Source organism: Oncorhynchus nerka, linkage group LG28 (genome assembly GCF_034236695.1).
Source record: "Oncorhynchus nerka isolate Pitt River linkage group LG28, Oner_Uvic_2.0, whole genome shotgun sequence".
NCBI lineage: Eukaryota > Metazoa > Chordata > Actinopteri > Salmoniformes > Salmonidae > Oncorhynchus > Oncorhynchus nerka.
In genome coordinates, this window is record NC_088423.1 from 21,916,475 (window position 1) to 21,937,709 (window position 21,235).

A 21,235-nucleotide genomic window follows, 5' to 3' on the forward strand; every position below is an offset into this window, starting at 1 on the left:
TAATTACTGCATTATTAAACATACAATGAAGTCATGTGTGTTAAATATGTAAGTTGAAAACATTGTTTGTTAAAAGCACTGTGTGTATCTTAAAGACTCATTGAGGGCATCATCACATGAAATCTCGTGAGAATTTTCATCCACATGGTTATACGATCACATGTTAGGTGTTCCAAAAATACATGGTTTCACATGTAAAAATCCACATAATCATGTTTTGTATACCAAAAGGCAGGCAGCGAGAGAGAGAGAGGGAGGGAGAGAGAAACGAAGGGATGTGTACCAGGCAGGAAGGCAGGCAGAGGGAGAGAGAGAGGGAGGGAGAGAGAGAGAAACGAAGGGATGTGTACCAGGCAGGAAGGCAGGCAGAGAGAGAGAGAGAGGGAGGGAGAGAGAGAGAAACGAAGGGATGTGTACCAGGCAGGAAGGCAGGCAGAGAGAGAGAGGGAGGGAGGGAGGGAGAGAGAAACGAAGGGATGTGTACCAGGCAGGAAGGCAGGCAGAGAGGGAGAGAGAAACGAAGGGATGTGTACCAGGCAGGAAGGCAGGCAGAGAGAGAGAGGGAGGGAGAGAGAGAGAAACGAAGGGATGTGTATCAGGCAGGAAGGCAGGCAGGCAGAGAGGGAGAGAGAGAGAAACGAAGGGATGTGTACCAGGCAGGAAGGCAGGCAGAGAGAGAGGGAGGGAGGGAGAGAGAAACGAAGGGATGTGTACCAGGCAGGAAGGCAGGCAGAGAGAGGGGGAGGGAGGGAGAGAGAAACGAAGGGATGTGTACCAGGCAGGCAGCGAGAGAGAGAGAGAAAGAAGGCTTTTGACTGGAAGCTCTATGGATGGTAATTGACCAGTGCTGCTATCACCATCAGGGCCCGGAGACACTGTGTCTTACATGGAATGGTGACATACTGAACAAAAGGGGTCAAAGGTGAATCCAGCCTCAGCCAATGGCTATGAAGCTTAAAATCACTGTTTCTGTAACTACATCGCTGGCAACTGGCACATAATCCTGAGGAATATTACAAAAAATAATGACTGATCATATTAAACCTCACCTCTCTCTCTCTCTATCACAAACTCCCAACTCTTTCATTCGTTCATCATCCCAGTAGTCTTGAACACTCTCTCCCTCTCCCTCTCACTCCGCCACTCTCTCTCCTTCCATCTATCCCCTGACTGATGTAGAGACATTAAAGAGAAAGGGAGCGGATCTTTTACCTGCACTGATTACTGTTGCATAATTAACAACAATGCTCACATCTGCAAACGAAGAGTGGAGAACAGCACTGCACTGCACTCTCTCCCTTTCTTTCTTTGTCAACATACCATTTCTACCCCTGATATAAATACACAGATGCACACAAACACTCACACACATGCACGCTCAAACACCTGACAAGCGGCATTGATGTCGTCTAGTGCACACAGGGTGCTTTCCGTGGAGCTGACACAGCTGCCGCTGTCCCTGTATCGATTGACCAGAGAGAGAGATAGGGAGAGAGAAATAGGGTGAGAGAGAGAGATTGGGACTGAAGGAATAGCCCGGTTGGTGTGCGCTGTATTGATTCTGCATTAATATGACTTAAATAGTCACTGTCCCCAGGATTTATATGGGAGCAATGCGGTGACCAACCAGACAACAACTAGACCCGCTGGAACATGACGGACCTTTTTAGTTCTGAACACATCTCTCTCTCTCTCTCTCTCTCTCTCTCTCTCTCTCTCTCTCTCTGTCTCTCTCTCTCTCTCTCTCTGTCTCTCTCTCTCTCTCTCTCTCTCTCTCTCTCTCTGTCTCTCTGTCTCTCTCTCTCTCTCTCTCTCTCTCTCTCTCTCTCTCTCTCTCTTTCTCTCTCTCTCTCTCTCTCTCTCTCTTCCCAAGTATGTGTTGTCTTATGGAATATCACCCTGCAGGTATGGTGAGCAGAGAGTGTCTCTCCAGTAAAGAGTGGTCTTGTCCGGCGAATTGACGTCTCATCTCCATGTGAATCATAGGCAAGCAGGAGTTCAATCTTTAATATAACATAAACCATAATGAAAAATAAACCCACAAGAATATATGTTTAAAAATGCAGGGATACATTGAGGTAGAGCTTCTCACATAAAATATTAATGTTGCGCTGCCTGCCTTGGGAGGTAGATTATTTATTAGGCTATGTCGGCATATGCTAATACATATACTGCGATGTGTGGGTATTCAAAGTGAACTCTGAATTAAAAATGTATATTGCTTGTGGCCCTCATATATATATATACTCCTTCGTATCCAGCTCCTTGATAGCCCCCCGTACTTCACCATCGAACAGAACCCCCCCCTGGGGACCTGTTGTTATGTTCCCCAGTGTGAACGTTTTGATCATAGGTGTGTGTTTGATACATTTTGATCATAGGTGTGTGTGATATATTTTAACTGCCTGGTTGATTTGCACACTAGTAACAATAGGCCTTACCCCATAGAGGCTAGGGATGTGACAAATTGAAAAAAAGGTTTTCCATAAAAACAATAAAGACATTTTATAAAATTCCATGTCAAATCCTATTGCGTGGTACGACCGCTAGGGTGCCAGTTTTACTGCAGTCATACAGTAGGCGGCATCTGGAATCTGCTCGGGTAGGTTACATTTAGCTCTGAACACAACCGTTAAAACGTCTTAAGGTTCCTCCCCTTTTTTTCACATTTTGCCTAAAATGACATACCCAAATTTAACTGCCTGTAGCTCAGGATCTGAAGCAAGGATATGCATATTATTGATACCATTTGAAAGGAAAAACATTGAAGTTTGTGGAAATGTGAAATTAATATTGGTGAATATAACACATTAGATCTGGTAAAAGATAATACAAAGAAAAAAACTTGTTTTTTTTGTACCTTCATCTTTGAAATGTATTATTCCAGCCCACGCGCAATTTAGATTTGGTCCACTAGATGGCAGCAGTGTATGTGCAAAGTTTTAGACTGATCCAATAAATCATTACATTTATGTTCAAAATGTTGACTGCCCAAATGTGTCTCATTGGGTTATTAATAACTTTTCAAGTTCATAACTGTGCACTCTCCTCAAACAATAGCATGATATTCTTTCACTGTAATAGCTACTGTAAATTGGACAGTGCAGTTTTATTAACAAGAATTTAAGCTTTCTGCCAATATCAGATATGTCTATGTCCTGGGAAATGTTCTTGTTACTTAAACCGTCATGCTAATCACATTAGCGCACATTAGCTCAACCGTCCCGAGGGTGGGACACCGATCTGTAGAGATCCTTAAGAGGTTTTAATTAACTTTGACTCCAGTGTTCCTTCCATTTCTTTATGTGCATTAGCGACTCACAACAAAAAATATACCTAGCCAAGTGATCACAGTTCTACCTACATTCTATTTACCCCAGTTATTTGTCTTGCACTCCATTTCGAACCGACTGCTCCCTACACACAGCTCCCATTAGGCCTATAGAAATGACTGCCTATAAAAACATATATAACTGATGGGATACACAAACAAAACAAACAAAACTGCAGACAAGCTACATTCCTTGCCAAATCATGACAGTTTATCACTAATTCAAAATGTACTGGTTGATTAAAGCAGGGAAATATGTGTTCCAACTACGAGCTGCAGCTTTGGAATAATAAATGTGTCTCTTCTATTTTAGGCTTTTTGCTAATGGTCTCCAACAGGTCAATCGCTAGCTACCCGTAGCTTGCAGCACACCTATGAGTAACTCGCCAACCAATTCTGAAAGTACATGCAATTTTCAAGTGTTACAGCGCAAACTGTCAAAAACAAATTTCACAAGTATCAGAGCCAATTAATGCTTGATCCAACAATGTGGTCGGAGGCACCATATGAATGGTGGGATGCAATTGCACATCTCAGAAGGCACGCAGAGGCCAAATTGAGCTCCATACCGCATCACTGTGCACCTCTCAAATGTTTTAACAATGCGGAACACAAACTCACTTCCTTGACAACTTTCTTCACAACAGCTCTGCGCTGCTCGGTGACTTCTGCAGAGGCCATATCACCATAAATGCTGCACGGCTAATGTAGATGTCAGATTGATCATGCAGTGCCTTTCAGACACCTCAAGCTCCAGCTACTATCTAATCAAGGCAAAGTTGACATTATCCCACCCCTGGTTAGCCACTATTGGCTTAAAAATCCAAACCTAACACAATTTCTGCCAATACATTTCCAGCATTATTGCCCCTGTCTGTCTGTGTGGTGCGCGCTTTTGTCTATCACTATGTATGTAGCCAACCAGTTGATGTGATTACCATCTTGTGGGTTGACAGAAATACTAAGTGTTAACTGAGAAGTAGGCTTACAGTTGAAGTCGGAGATTTACATACACTTCGGTTGGAGTTATTAAAACTTGTTTTTCAACCACTCCACAAATGTACTGTTAACAAAGTATAGTTTTGGCAAGTCAGTTAGGACATCTACTGTGTGAATGACACAAGTAATTTTTCCAACAATTGTTTATAGACAGATTATTTCACTTATAATTTACTGTATCACAATTCCAGTGTGTTAGAAGTTTACATAAACTAAGTTGACTGTGCCTTTAAACAGCTTGGAAAATTCCAGAAAACGATGTCATGGCTTTAGAAGCTTCTGATAGGCTAATTGACATAATTTGAGTCAATTGGAGGTGTGCCTGTGGATGTATTTCAAGGCCTACCTTCAAACTCACTGTCTCTTTGCTTGACATCATGGGAAAATCAAAAGAAATCAGCCAAGACCTCAGAAAAAAATTTGTAGCCCTTCAGTAGTCTGGTTCATCCTTGGGAGCAACTTCCAAACGCCTGAAGGTACCACGTTCATCTGTAACAACAATAGTACGCAATTATAAACACCATGGGACCATGCAGCTGTCATACCGCTCAGGAAGGAGACACATTATGTGTCCTAAAGATGAACGTACTTTGATGCGAAAAGTGCAAATCAATCCCATAACAACAGCACAGGACCTTGTGAAGCTGCTGGAGGAAACCGGTACCAAAGTATCTATATCCACAGTAAAACGAGTCCTATATCGACATAACCTGAAAGGCCGCTGAGCAAGGTAGAAGCCACTGCTCCAAAACTGCCATAAAAAAGCCAGACTACGGTTTGCAACTGCACATGGGGACAAAGATTGTACTTTTTGTAGAAATGTCCTCAGGTCTGATGAAACAAAAATAGAACTGTTTGGCCATAATGATCATTGTTATGTTTGGAAGAAAAAGGGGGAGGCTTGCAAGCCGAAGAACACCAACACCATCCTAACCGTGAAGCACAGGGGTGGCAGCATCATGTTGTGGGGGTGCTTTGCTGCAGCAGGGACTGGTGCACTTCACAAAATGGACGGCATCATGAGGGAGGAAAATTATGTGGATATATTGACGCAACATCTCAAGACATCAGTCCGGAAGTTAAAGCTTGGTCGCAAATGGGTCTTCCAAATGGACAATGACTCCAAGCATACTTCCAAAGTTGTGGCAAAATGGCTTAAGGACAACAAAGTCAAGGTATTGGAGTGGCCATCACAAAGCCCTGACCTCTACCATGTAGAAGATTTGTGGGCAGAACTGAAAAAGTGTGTGCGTGCAAGGAGGCCTACAAACCTGACTCAGTTACACCAGCTCTGTCAGGAGGAATGGGCCAAAAATCACCCAACTTATTGTGGAAGGCTACCCGAAACATTTGACCCAAGTTAAACAATTTAAAGGCAATGCTACCAAATACTAATTGAGTGTATGTAAACTTCTGACCCACTGGGAATGTGATGAAAGAAATCAAAGCTGAAATAAATCATTCTCTCTACTATTATTATTATTTCACATTCTTAAAATAAAGTGGTGATCCTAACTGACCTAAAACAGTGAATTATTACTAGGATTAAATGTCAGGACTTGTGAAAAACTGAGTTTAAATGTAGTTGGCTAAGGTGTGTGTAAACTTCCAACTTCAACTGTACCTGGCAGTACAGTATATCGTGAAAATGTATTTAATTTGTACCTACACTGAACAAAAATATAAATTCCCCATGTAAAGTGTTGGTCCCGTGTTTCCTGAGCCCAAATAAAAGATCACAGAAATGTTCCATATGTACAAAAAGCGTATTTCTCTCAAATGTTGAGCTTTTCTTTTTTTGCCAAGATAATCCATCCACCTGACAGCTAATTAAATAGCATGGTCATTACAAAGGTGCACCTTGTGCTGGGGACAATAAAAGGTCACTCTAAAATGTGCAATTTTGTCACACAACACAATGCCACAGATGTCTCAAGTTTTGAGGGAGTGTGCAATTGGCAAGCTGCCTCCAAAGTTGTTGTAGAGAATTGTGTATTGCGTCGTGTGGGCAAGCTATTTGCTGATGTCAACGTTGTGAACAGAGTGTCCCATGGTGGCGGTGGGGTTATGGTATGGGCAGGTATAAGCTACGGACAACAAACACAATTGCATTTTATCGAGGGCAATTTGAATGCACAGAGATACCGTGACGAGATACTGAGGCCCATTGTAGTTCCATTCATCTGCAGCGATCACCTCATGTGTCAGCATGGTAGTGCACAGCCCCATTTCACAAGGACCTGTACACAATTCCTGGAAGCAGAACATTTCCCAGTTCTTCCATGGCCTGCATGCTCAGACATGTCACCCATTGAGCATGTTTGGGATGCTCTGGATCAATGTGCATGACAGCGTGTTCCAGTTCCCGCCAATATCCAGCAAGTCTATGCTAAGGAGATTTGTTGTACTGCATGAGCAAGTAGTGGTCACACCAGATACTGACTAGCTTTCTGATCCATGCCCCTTCTTTTTTTGAATGCATCTGTGACCAACAGATAAACATATCTGTATTCCCAGTCATGTGAAATCCATAGATTAGGGCCTAATGAAGTTATACATTGTTAAAACAAAAATGTTATTTTTGGTCTGAATGGAAAGCTAAGGTGAGCAATGAGGTAAAGGTTAGGGTTAGAATCACATTTCAAGAAAAGGAATTGTAGAAATAGACGGGGTTTATGACTTTGTGACTGAGGTAACTAGTGACGACTAGGCACAACTCCAATATAAAATGTTTTTTCTCCAAGTTACCAGTATGTCACAGGTCCTACTTATATCAGAACACTTGTAACAGCCTAATCATTACGAAACTTCTATTCGATCAAATAAGCTACACTTAGGAAATAAGCCAATTGACTCTCTCATTGACCTCACAGTTACAATATCCCTCTTGCTTCGCCTTTTCCTTTCTGGATCAACGATAATGGGTCATAACGAAAGTGGCTCACCTTTAGACAGGCATATTTCTATGGCAACGAATCCTTCAGAACTACCCTGTTCCAGGGCAGGCTAACTCACGGCTACCTCCACTTACCCTGCATGAAATCACTGAGCCGTGATTTAAGGAACGTGAAGCTGGTTAGAAAACCCTGAATAGATCTAGCTTGTTTCGTAGAATACTCCTCGGCACTGGTACCAGGCTGTATCATCTAGCTACGTTTCTTCTAAGTACATTTAGCTAGCTAGCCAGCTGGCTAACTATCAAGCTAACTATAGATTAACATTAGTGGTTACCACAATTTATTTTAGCTACAACTTGCTAAGAAAATCCAAACTAGCTAGGTGTTTGCAGACAGTAAGATACAGAAATGAATTGTGTAATTATAGAATGCTCATGGATATATATATATATATATTAATAAGCAAAGTGGAAAGCAGCATTGTTGTCACCAACATATTGTTGCATCTGCGGCATTGACCATGCACCTATCACTGCAAGTGGTTGTGACCGGTTGAGTGAAAGGGGGCGGGGCTTGCTGTGTGTGGAAGGAGATAGGAGAGAGATGACTCAAGTAGCAAACAAATAAACTATAAAAACAGACATTACACACGGCAGAGTAGCGTAACACATTTAACAAACCAAACTTTGACACACACTTATACGAGGTGGAGTAAAAACCCAAACTGGTCCGTGCATCAATACCGGTATATAGTCAAATAAGGTATACCACCTGAAGTGAGAGTGTGGTTATGATTATTTAAAAGTCATGGATTTCTCTATATGATAGCTTGAGAGGAGAGGATTACCATAAGGATTGAGGGTCAGGGTTGAACTGGGAGGTGGACATGACGCTAGGGTTGAGGCTTGGGTTTTGGTTGAACACTAACCCTAGCATTTGAAGCTCAGAGAATCTTCCAACCACAACTTCAGCATTTCACCTGTAAGTAAACACAGGACCATTTTACTCCAATAGAAAAAGATTAGAGTAAATTCAGAGAGTTAAAGCTAACAGCTCTACTGGTAGGTAGTACAGAACGTAGACCCCATTGCTAACCACCCCGTACAGACAGTGATATCTCCCTGTGTGAGTGTTGTGGTCAGCTAAAATGGTGTCAGCCATTTTAGCTGCCATCTTTCTCTATGCATTTATGCTGCGCTTGGGAGATTCCCTGGCTCTGGCATCTGCTGATTACCCCTACACACTAATCTATTCTCATAGCTTATTTATACTCGGTTCACTCTACCCCCACGGGTAAAAGCTTTTTAAATCACTTATCTTCATCAAGGGAAGAGAGAAGGAGAGAGTGAGACAAGGAGGAGGGGAGGGAAAAAAAGACTACTGGTGTTTCCTTTTCTTCCAGTTTTTTTATGCTTGTATTTTGCAGCTCATTCTTGCTAGTGGCTAAATGGCTGGAGGCCAGAGATACTGAGGCGAGGGTGTACGGGGTGTGTGTGTATGGGGGGGGGGTAGTGCTGACAGTGTGTTTGTGAAGTGTGTGTGTGTTGAACAGGAGGAGTGCTGGGATTGAGCCAAGACAGGCCAGGATAGGACAGGGATTTGGTCAGGATCAAACACAGAGCTGCTTTACCAATCCAAGCCACAAGAGGGCAGAAGAAGACCTCTGCAAAACCAGGAGCCTATAGAAATGATTCAATGTTCTTACTGTCGCAAAACAGTTATGACATTTCAAAATTGCTCTTATTTCTGTGTGTGTGTGTGTGTGTGTGTGTGTGTGTGTGTGTGTGTGTGTGTGTGTGTGTGTGTGTGTGTGTGTGTGTGTGTGCATGACTACTGCATGCATATGTGCCTATGTGGGCATAGAGAATGAGAGAGAGGGACAGAGAGAGGAAGTAGTAACTAAGAAGACATAATATTTGCTGTCTACAGGTTGGGTCTGGGTTTGGGTTGGTGTGCTTTGTTCTCCCAAGCACATTCCTCTGTGTCCACCGAGAAAGTTTGGCAGGTACACACCATCAAATAGCCAGGAGAAATAGAGACACACCCTATATAATACAGGCACACACACACACACAACTAAACAAGCACCATATATCTCATGCACCCTATCACTCAAACAACAGAACATTATTTATTTGTCTTTTTAATGAATATGGTCCATATACATACTCAACTTGATCGTATCAAAACTACTTTAAAACCATGCATAGTGGCTGAACAGCCTTAGTCAAACAGTAACAACTATAGAAAACATGTATGTCTGCAGGCACTAAAACATTTTCTGGCAATTCTGGTCTCGGCTAAGTATTTCCTGGGATCTAATTCCAGACCAAATTCAATATCTGGCCTTTCTCGCTAGATCATCTTTTCATGTGATGGTTTGGTTTGAAAAGAGGCCCTTCAGAACCATGAGGGACAGTCAACTAAGACCCATGGATCGTTGGTAGAGCATGAAAGCGTTGTGGGTTTGACTCCCATGGTGGACCAGTATGAAAATGTATGCACTCATTAAGTAGCTCTGGATAAGATCGTCTACTAAAATATAAATGTTAAAAATGTGTGAGAGTTTGGTTTGCACAAGGACCGAACTAGGACCCATTGATTGGGTATAAGGGTTTGGTTTGCAACGGGGCCCAACTAGGACATAGGGTGTGAGGGTTTGTTTTGGTTTGGAACAAGGACCATCTAGGACACAGGGATAGGGTGTGGGGGTTTGGTTTGGAATGGGGCCTTGGCAGTTAACAGTGAGCTCTAGGGACGTCAACTCGTATACAAATATAATATTTCCGAAACCACCCTGGACATTTTCAATGACTCAAGGTTTCATGGAAAATGAATACTGGCTTGTGGAAAAATATTTTGTTTAAGATATTCATATTTTGGTAGATATTTCTACACCACTGAGGTCTAACACGTTTTTATTGACAATACATTATATAAAAAAAACTAAAAACATAGTATATATCAAATACTTTGCACAACTCAATAATATATATATTGATTGTTGCTCAAATCTAAACAGCACCATTGAACAGTTAAAGCACCATGTAGTATTATTATTGTATATGTAACTGATTTTGCCCTATGCGATTATCATTTCCATTTTTGCTAAACCGATATTGTATCTTCAGTAAATCTGAGTCTATTGTTGTATTATGGAGACTGGGTTACATCCACACTGGACCAATGTTGTCAATATTGGCGCTGGGTTTTTTATTCAAATAATCAAAGGGCAACCCCACCCTAGTACAATAACTCCACAGACAGGGCTGACTACAGTCTACAAATGTCAGACAGACAACACTGTAGAAATGGAGTGACCTTTTCTAGCTGAATGGAAAGAGGTTTGCTTCCAGGTTTTGAATGTCCACAGTCACTGAACAACCAGAATGCAGCTATGTGAATGAATGTACAGCTATGCCATGCTTTGTCTCATTCACTTCTAGCACCTGTTGCTTTATCTAGTCCAGGTTGTATGAAATGTTTTATGATATATGAAGTATACCTGTGTAGTTCATCCAGTCAGGGAATAAAGCCTGAATAACAAGATATAAAGTGCTCCATCTCCTGTTCACTGTGAATTGGTCCTTTATGGAGGTTTTTCCTGGGTAAGCCCTATCAATACTTGTTTTAGGATATGTTTACAGTGTAATTTAATAGCCATTTTGTGTAACTCAAAAAGATGTTCTATCGCTACATCTGCATTTGAAAGCTATGATGGGTGCTCTTAACCTAACATATGGTTTATCTGAGTGCAAACTTGGTAAGAATTATAATACTTTCCATCACACAAAATACATAATTCATCAAATGGTCTCGATCCCAAATGGCACCCTATTCCCTATTTAGTGCACTAATTTTCATCAGGCTCCATAGGGTTCTGGTCAAAAGTAGTGCAAAATATAGGGAGTAGGGTGCCATTTGGGATGTACACTTAGTGCTGCCAGGGGACATGGAGTACATTTTAAGGTTCACTGGCCAAAGGGACATCAGTACAGCTATGTGATGGCTGCAGATGCAGGACACTACTTCACACCCTCAAGGCACTTTAAACTCAACAACACAACAGTGACAATCTTGAATTCATTTTGTTTGGTTCCTGACAAAACATCCAAAAGATCCTCAATCTTTATTGGACTGTGTGTGCAACATGTTTTTGCTAGATTAAGACTTGGCTTGGTTTACTTCTCAAAATATATATTTTGCTATCTGGATTATGTTATATAAAATACATTTATTAAAAGACACAATAAGAAAATTAAGGAGATATTCTACTATGAACTGTGAACCAATCACTCTTCTGATTGTGTCTCCATCTCGTTTCACACATGTCCATAATATCACACAAGCCCACAACCCTGTCTACATCTCAAATAGCACCCTGTTCTCCCCTATATAGTACACTACTTTTGACCAGGGCCCATATGGCTCTGCTCAAAAGTAGTGCACTATATATGGAAAAGGGTGCCACCTGGGACATAGATGCAACCGTCCCCCTCCTCCTACCCCTCGCTCTTTGGCTTGATGAGGTGTCCATTGAAAGTGACGTAGGTATCAAAGTCATCGCTGAAGATGGCGTTCTCTCTCTCCCCTTTGAACAGCCTGACCCACACCTGGTCCTCTCTCTCCAGCTCTAGCATCAGGCTCTGGCTCTGCATGATACTCCGGTCACTGGGCTGAGCGTACAGGATCACCACCTCCCTCTCGTTATGCATCACGTGCACATACGTCTCCTTCTGGTTCCACGTGTGCACGTTCAGGCTGAAGTAGTAGACCCCCGGCACGTAGCAGTAGAACTTGCCGGTGAACATGTTGAAGTGGCCGTAGAGGTTGACGAGCTCGGTGTCGAACACTAAGGTCTGGTAGTAGTCGTTGGAGTGGATGGCCTTCTTGCGGCCCACGGAGAAAGCAGCGTACTGGGCCTTGCAGGGTTCACCCGGGGTCCCTATGCTCCCTTTGGTGCCCCTGATGCCGTTGGGCCCTCGGGGACCGGATTGGCCAGACTTACCGGATTTACCGTACGGTCCTCGCTGGCCGCTGTCCCCCTTCTCACCTGGAGGAGGAAGAAGTAGAAATGTTAGTAAAACTCCAGTACATGCAACTTTTCAAGGCAATAAGAAGAGAATACCTCAGGTCAGTGATTGCAGTCAAAGGTCATGGTTTAAGGTAAGACTACAGATAAATTATTGTGTTTGTGTCTGACACAGATTTGCCCACTGCTTTGCATAGCTAGTGGTCATTCACCATAACAGTTACAGTACCACATCTGTTTTCACATTCTCAGCATCCAAGATGTACAACGTGGCAGATACAAATACCCACAGCTGTTGTCCCCTCTCCTAACCCACTGGTTCCCAAACATGTTTTCGCCCAAAGCCTTTAATCGCCTCATCATTATCCCCCAAGACACAACTTGAGTCCCAAATTACACCTTATTCCTTATATAGTGTACTAATTTTGACCAGGGCCCATAGGCACTATGTATGCAATAGGGTGCCATTTGGAATGCAGACACACTCCAGTTTTAAAGCTGAGACCCAGTAAAACGTTTCACAGCCCACCAGTGAGTCCTAACCCACTACTTTTCCTAACCCTGGGGAACAATTTACTTACCCACAAACCCAAAGCGTTTGTCCCCTCTCATCTTTGTGGAGAGTCACCAAGCTCATCCTGCTTGCTTAAGACCCTGCATGCCTGTGTGGTTTAGCCCTGAACTGATCTTGGCAGAGACATTATTCTGGTTAGAAAGGTATGAGAGGCTCGCTGACTCTCGAAAGCCTTGTGTGTAGTTGCTAGTTGCGAGCTTCAGTTGCTAACTTCAGACCCATTTGCTATTCGGCCCTTTACCTTTATGACAAATGAACCAATCTGCTTTCTGCTACACTGGACCACTAATTTGATGTTCTTGCAACTCTTTAAATGGAAAGTGCTGTCCCCCAGTGATTCAGGTTCTCCAAACGGTTGAAGTTAAGTTCAAGTTAATTGCGTCCACCAACCATCTCTCCTCAGAAATTGAGCCTGGGAACAAGGTTAAGTTTAAGTACGTAAGTTCACTTAACTTAATGTGGTAGTCAGTAGTAGTGCAGGTGACCAACCTACCTTTGAGGATGGTGATGTTGATATGTGGCACCGCTTGGTACTGTTGTGGGTAGTGGGGGTTGGAATAATGAGGAGGGGGCTGCTCTCCAGGGTCACAACACCGCCGACAGTCTTTACCCCTCACTTCACTACCAGGGGCAATAGAAAACAATGTCAATGGATACATCCCAAATGGCAACCTATTCCCTATTTTGTGCAATACTTTTGGCCCATATAGGGACCCTGGTCAATAGTAGTGCACTATATAGAGAATGGGGTGCCACTCAGAGGAGTAGTATGTAGGAGTAGTATGCAGTAGTACCTGACATCTCTGTGGTAGACCCTGGTGTTTGTCCTGGGGTCTGTCCTAGGGTCTGTCCTGAGGTCTGTTGTCTCACTGTCCCTGTCTCTGTTCTGGTCTTGTTCCTGGTCGTAGGGGGTCCGGTAGGGTTCACCTGAGACCACCAACAGGAGCAGTACCACCCATGCACACAGGGCAGAGGGCGGCTGCCCACCCCGCACTGTCATCTTCGGGAAACAGGAAGTGGCATCAGTCATAATCAGGAAGTGATTGAGCTCATATGGTAATTAACTCCATATCTTCTCCAATGTACTTTGAGAAGGAGAGGAGGAGAGAGGACACAGGAAATCAAGGAGATACAATTGAGATTCATCCATTAAAAACAAAATGGTTGTTCTGCACTTTAGTTTTGCCATGAATAGACCTCTTTCTTTCTTTCTTTAGGACAGTGATTACTACATAATCGGTGAAGTTGGGGACAGACCCAGTGTCTCTGGAGACAGAGTGGTTGGCCTGCTACATAATGTGTTTGTGGGATAAACCAAACTCGTATATTCTCATCTGTTTTCACTTGGATGGCTATGACACCTCAATATGACAAACAACAACAGTGTGCGTCCCAAATGTCACTATATAGTGCATTACGTTTTACAAGGGCTCTGGTCAAAAGTGGTGCACTATATAGGGAATATGGTATCATTTGAGACGGAGACAGACTGTACTCTCAGAGTAAAAAGTAAATAAATAAAAACACACATTTCCACACATTAGCCTAACTCAAGAGAAATTATGCTGGAGAATATGATTGTCTTTGAACTTCTTTAAAGCTAGAATCCTTAGTTACTACATCAATTTTTGGACTAAGAAATGATATATACCCTATAATTCTTGAAGAATATAACTTATAACGTCAATTCCACAGTAAAGTAAAAGCGCTGAGACTCAAAACCATTGATTTCAAAGTTTAACAAACCATACAACTCTATGCACAATAACTACTTTTAACATTTTGCACTGAACATTTTACAAAATAACTGTGCAGATACAAACTTTGGTAACAGAATCTCTGTAAAATCTCACTCAGTTTTTTTATGTGTCCATGTTTTCCAAATAAATATTTGCTCTGAAATATTATTTAATGATGTCTGCAGAAAGAATGGGGTGTCAGCTATGACATGACACATTGACTTTGAAAACATCTATTTTGGATATTGAACTACAGTAAGTGAAGTGGATTTACACCTGGTAAGGGAATTGCAATAAAGGAATTTTGTCATGCGTCCCTGATCTGTTTGACACAGAAATGCATAATTATAGATATCATTTTCTTCATGGTGATGTATCCTAAATAGGTACACAAAGGTATCCAATATCCTCCTTTGCATATGTGGGTATTATTCTACACACTGGCTATTATTTTAATGTCTCTGCACCCAAACAAGACCAAATATGGTTGGTCTGGGCCGGAAACAAATCTGAACCAATCATAGACGTCTATGTTTCACAAGCTTGGACATCAAAGTACACCACAATAAAGCTCAATAGAGCACAGTAGAGTACAGTACAAAACAAAACAGTAGAGTACAGTAAAGTACAGTTGTGGCCAAAATATTTAAGAATGACACAAATATTAATTTTCACAAAGTCTGCTGCCTCATTGTCTTTAGATATTTTTGTCAGATGTTACTATGGAATACTGAAGTATAATTACAAGCATTTCATAAGTGTCAAAGGCTTTTATTGACAATTACATGAAGTTGATGCAAAGAGTCAATATTTGCAGTGTTGACCCTTCTTTTCCAAGACCTCTGCAATCCTGGCATGCTGTCAATTAACTTCTGGGCCTGACTGATGGCAGCCCATTCTTGCATAATCAATTCTTGGAGTTTGTCAGAATTTGTGGGTTTTTGCTTGTCCACCCGCCTCTTGAGGATTGACCACAAATACTCAATGGGATTAAGGTCTGGGGAGTTTCCTGGCCATGGACCCAAAATATCGATGTTTTGTTCCCCGAGCCACTTAGTTTTGCCTTATGGCAAGGTGCTCCATCAGGCTGGAAAAGGCATTGTTCGTCACCAAACTGTTCCTGGATGGTTGGGAGAAGTTGCTCTCGGAGGATGTGTTGATACCATTCTTTATTCATGGCTGTTTTCTTCTGCAAATTTTGAGTGAGCCCACTCCCTTGGCTGAGAAGCAACCCCACACATGAGTGGTCTCAGGATGCTTTACTGTTGGCATGACACAGGACTGATGATAGCGCTCACCTTGTCTTCTCCGGACAAGCTTTTTTCCCGGATGCCCCAAACAATCGGAAAGGGCATTCATCAGAGAAAATGACTTTACCCCAGTCCTCAGCAGTCCAATCCTTGTACCTTTTGCAGAATATCAGTCTGTCCCTGATGTTTTTCCTGGAGAGAAGTGGCTTCTTCTTCTTCTTTGCTGCCCTTCTTGACAACAGGCCATCCTCCAAAAGTCTTCGCCTCACTGTGCGTACAGATGCATTCACACCTGCCTGCTGCCATTCCTGAGCAAGCCCTGTACTGGTGGTGCCCCGATCCCGCAGCTGAATCAACTTTAGGAGATGCTCCTGGCGCTTGCTGGACTTTCTTGGGCGCCCTGAAGCCTTCTTCACAACAGTTGAACCGCTCTCCTTGAAGTTCTTGATGAACCGATAAATGGTTGATTTATGTGCAATTTTCCTGCCAGCAATATCCTTGTCCGTGAAGCCCTTTTTGTGCAAAGCAATGATGACGGCACATGTTTCCTTGCAGGCAACCATGAACAATGATTCCAAGCACAACCCTCCTTTTGAAGCTTCCAGTCTGTTATTCGAACTCAATCAGCATGACAGAGTGATCTCCAGCCTTGTCATCATCAACACTCACACCTGTGTTAAGGAGAAAATCACTGACATGATGTCAGCTGGTCCTTTTGTGGCAGGGCAGAAATGCAGGGGAAATGATTTGGGGGATTCCGTTCATTTGCATGGCAAAGAGGGACCTTTTCAATCCTATAGAAAATTTGTGGGCAGAACTGAAAAAGCGTGTGCAAGCAAGGGGTCCTATAAACCTTAGTTACACCAGCTCTGTCAGGAGGACTATGTCAAAATTCACCCAACTTATTGTGGGAAGCTTGTGGAAGGCTACCCGAAACATTTGACCCAAGTTAAACAATTTAAAAGCAATGTTACCAAATACTAATTGAGTGTATGTGTAACGGTTCTCTTGTGGTGAAGGAGAGTCGGACCAAAATGCAGCGTGTAGATTGCGATCCATGTTTATTCAACAAACGTAACACGAATCTAAATACAAACACTACAAAACAAATAACGTAACAAAAACCGAAACAGCCTATACTTGCGTAAACTACCACAGAGACAGGACCAAAGACACTAAGGACAATCACCCACAAAACCCAACACAAAACAGGCTACCTAAATATGGTTCCCAATCAGAGACAATGACTAACACCTGCCTCTGATTGAGAACCATATCAGGCCAAACATAGAAATAGACAAACCAGACACACAACATAGAATGCCCACCCAGCTCACGTCCTGACCAACACTAAAACAAGGAAAACACATACGAACGATGGTCAGACCGTGACAGTATGTAAACTTCTGACCCACTGGGAATGTGATGAAAGGTGAAATAAATCATTCTCTCTACTATTATTCTGACATTTCACATTCTTAAAATAAAGTGGTGATCCTAACTGGCCTAAGACAGGGATTTTTACTAGGATTAAATGTCAGGAATTGTGAAAAAGTGAGTTTAAATGTATTTGACTAAGGTTTATGTAAACCTCCGACTTCAACTGTATACACCACCGGTCAAAAGTTTTAGAACACCTTCTCATTCAAGGGTTTTTCTTTCATTTTAATATTTTTACATTGTAGAATAATAGGGAAGACGTCAAAACTATGAAATAACACATATGGAATAATGTAGTAACCAAAAAAGTGTTAAACAAATCAAAATAGATTTTATATTTTATATTCTTCAAATAGCCACCCTTTGCCTTGATGACAGCTTTGCACAACATTTGCAATTTACAAATTAGGAAGTGTAAATGTGTGTGTGTGTGTGTGTGTTTGTGTTGCCTCGGTATGCATGTGTGTGCTATCTGTAAGGGTTTTGTGTCAGTGTAGTGTGTGTGAGTGAGTATGTATATAGTGGACTGTATGTAAAGTCTAGTGAGTGTGTGATAGTTTGGGTACTATTAATTTACGTTTTAGCAGACTGGCTATTTAGCAGTCTTATGGGTTAGGGGTAGAAGCTGTCTCGGAGCCTTTTGGTCCAAGAGCCGATGCTCCGGTATCGATTTGCAAAGGGCAGCAGATTGAGCAGTCTATGGTTTCGGTGGCTGGAGTCTTTGGCAGTTTTTTGGGCCTTCCTCTGACACTGCCTGGTGTAAAGGTCCTGGATGGCAGGGAGCTTGGCGCCAGTGATGTACTGGGCTGTCTGCACCACCGTTTGTAGCGCTTTGCAGTCAAGGGCGGTGCAATTGCGGAGATGCATCGAGTTAAAATGCTCTTGATGGTGAAGCTGTATAACTTTTTGAGGATCTGAGGGCCCATGCCAAATCTTTTCAGCCTCCTGAGGGGGAAGAGGCCCTCCCATGTCCTCTTCACAACTGTGTGGGTGTGGGTGGACCATGTTAAGTCTTTAGTGATATAGACGCCAAGGAACTTGAAGCTCTCGACCTACTCCACAAAAGCCCCGTCGATATGGATGGGGTGTTCGCTCCCCTCTTTCTCCAATAGTCCACAATCAGCTCCTTGGTCTTACTGATGTTGAGAGGGAGGTTGTTGTCCTGGTACCACACGGCTAAGTCTCTGACCTTCTCCCTGTAGGCTGACTCATCACAGTTGGTGATCAGGCATACCAATGTCGTATCATCAGAAAACTTGATGGTGTTGGAGTCATGCACAGCCACACAGTCATGGGTGAACAGGGAGTACAGAAGGGGACTAAGTACACACCCCTGAGGGGCCCCTGTGCTGAGGGCCAGCCTTACCACCTGTGGCTGGCCCGTCAGGAAGTCCAGGATCCAGATGCAGAGGGAAGGGTTCAATCCCAGGGGCCCTAGCTTGGTGATGAGCTTGGAGGGGACTATGGTGTTGAACGCTGAGCTGTAGTCTATGAACAGCATTCTCACATAGTTATTTCCCGTCTTGTCCAGGAAGGAGAGGAGAGTGTGAAGTGCAATTGAAATGGCGTATTCTGTGGATCTGTTGGAGCGGTATGTGAATTGGAGTGAGTCTAGGGTGTCTGGGATGATGGCGTAGATGTGTGCCATGATCAGCTTTTCAAAGCACTTCATAATTACAGAAGTGAGTGCTACAGGGCGATAGTCATTTAGGCAAGTTACCTTGGAGCTCTTGGGAACAGGGACAATAGTGGTTAGCTTGAAACATGTTGGGATTACAGACTGGGACAAGGAGAGATTGAAAATGTCTGGGAAGACATCTGCCAGCTGGCCTGTGCATGCTTTGAGAACGTGTCCTCGGATTCCATCTGTGATTCTTAACCTGTTTAAATTATTGTTATCATGCCAGAGTTGGGAAGACTAAATAACACTGGAGAATTTGCTATATATAATCAGAAGGATATAATTATGGTCAGATTTGCCAAACAGGGGGCGGGTGAGAGCTTTGTATGCATCTCTTTGTGTGGAGTAAAGGTGGTCTAGGATTTATTTTTTCTCTGGTAAAACTGAATTAAGTTTGCCTGCATTAAAGTCCCCAGCCACTAGGAGGGCTGCTTCTGGGTGAGCATTTTCTTCTTTGCTTATGGCCTTACAGAGTTGGTTGAGAGGGGTTTTAGTGCCAGCTTCATTCTGTGGTGTTAAATAGATGGCTACAAATAATTTGGATGAGAACTCTCTTGGTAGATAGTGTGGTCTACAGCTTGTCATAAGCTACTCTACCTTAGGCGAAAAATACATTGAGACTTCTTTAATATTAGACATCGCACACCAGCTGTTATTGACAAATAGACACACACCCCCACCCCTGGTCTTACCAGAGGTAGCGTCTCTGTTCTGCCGGTACATGGAAAATCCCGCTACCTCTATATTGTCCGTGTCGTCGTTCAGCCACGTCTCGGTGAAACACAAGATGTTACAGTTTATGATGTCCCATTGGTAGGATAATCTTAATCGTAGGTCATACATTTTATTTTCCAATGATTGCACGTTAGCAAGAAGAATGGATGGCAGTGGGAGTTTACCTGCTCGTCTACGGATTCTCAGAAGGCTGCCCGATCTGCGGCCCCTTTTCCTGTGTCTTTTCTTCACGTAAAAGGCGTGGATCTGGGCCTGTTCCAGTGAAAGCAGGTTATCCTTCTCGTCAGACTCGTTAAATGAAAAAGTTTCTTCCAGTCCGTGATGAGTAATCACTGTTCTGATGTCCAGATGTTATTTTTGGTCATAAGAGACGGTAGCGGCAACATTATGTACACAATAAGTTAAAAAATAAGTTACACAAAATGCAAAAAATTAACAAAATATCACAATTGGTTGGGAGAAAGTAAAAATTCAGCCATGTTCTTCGGCGCCATCTTGACATACATACATACATACATACATACATACATACATACATACATACATACATACATACATACATACATACATACATACATACATACATACATACATACATACATTCTATTTGCCATAGCTTTCAAACTGTGTTCTTTCACAAAAGTTCTTAACCTATATACGTTTTACGGGCACAGTATGTTTTACATTAGTTATCTAGTTGTTATTAGTTATTAGTCCCAACCTTCAGCTCCATTCAACCCCTCCCATCTATCTCTTAACACCATCCATATTGGATTTCTATTTGCCATATATTTTTCAACTTGTGATATTTCACAAAGGTACTGAACCTTTCTATTCTCATAGTTTCTACAGATTGTAAATTGAAAACAAAAGTTTTTGCTAAAAGTATTATAATATTATTGATTGATTGACTGACTTTTGAGCTCACCCAGTAGTGCTATCTGCAAGGTTAGCTCCAGGTAAATATTGCAATTCTTCAGGCTTTCCTGGACCTGTGAACAAAAACAAGCTACAAATGGACAGTACCAAAACAAATTATCTAATGATTCTGCCTATTTGCAGCAAAATCTGCAGAGCTGGGAAGATTGTATCCCCCACATAAATTAGTCTATTGGTTGCAATAATTTTGTATAATAATTTAAATAGAAAAATTCAAAGTTTTGAATCCGGCGTCATTTTGCGTATCAGTTCATAAACCATGTGCCATGGAATCGGCCCATCAAAAATCTCTTCCCAACTATTTTGCAATCTATACGGCACGGCTGTCAAATGTTTTGGTCCTTAAATGAAACTGGTAAACTTTTTTATTTATCACAATTGTCTTTAACCAATTATGGTCTTTAATGCAGTGTCGACAGACAAGTTCCTTACTTTTTCCCCCTGCCACTTTCCTCTTCAATTTTTGCGGTAATGCTGCAATTAGTTGGCTGTAATTTTGGATATTCCAGACATTTCCATGTTTTTGTTGTCTGCATGTGTGACATAACTCCACCAGTCCTATTTATGATATAATTTACAAAAATGATACCTTTTTTAAACATTCTATCATAAAATTAG

At 42.2% G+C, this 21,235-nt stretch overlaps 1 protein-coding gene across 3 annotated transcripts in view; it reads right to left on the reverse strand.

The window, feature by feature from the left end:
- Window positions 1-9,354: 9,354 nt before the first annotated feature.
- Window positions 9,355-21,235, reverse strand: part of c1qtnf1 (C1q and TNF related 1) — a 91,419-nt gene continuing 79,538 nt past the window's right edge. For 2 of the 3 annotated variants that reach the window (XM_065012694.1, XM_065012695.1), the window contains 3 exons: window positions 13,628-13,833; window positions 13,327-13,454; window positions 9,355-12,280 (listed from right to left, as the gene is read on the reverse strand). In XM_065012694.1, coding sequence (XP_064868766.1) covers window positions 11,730-12,280; window positions 13,327-13,454; window positions 13,628-13,833 — 885 coding nt within the window. In that variant the 3' untranslated portion in view covers window positions 9,355-11,729. Of the gene's footprint in view, window positions 12,281-13,326; window positions 13,455-13,627; window positions 13,834-19,635; window positions 19,715-19,842; window positions 19,945-21,235 lie in introns of those variants that run through there. The other variant, XM_029646507.2, reaches the window with a different exon arrangement.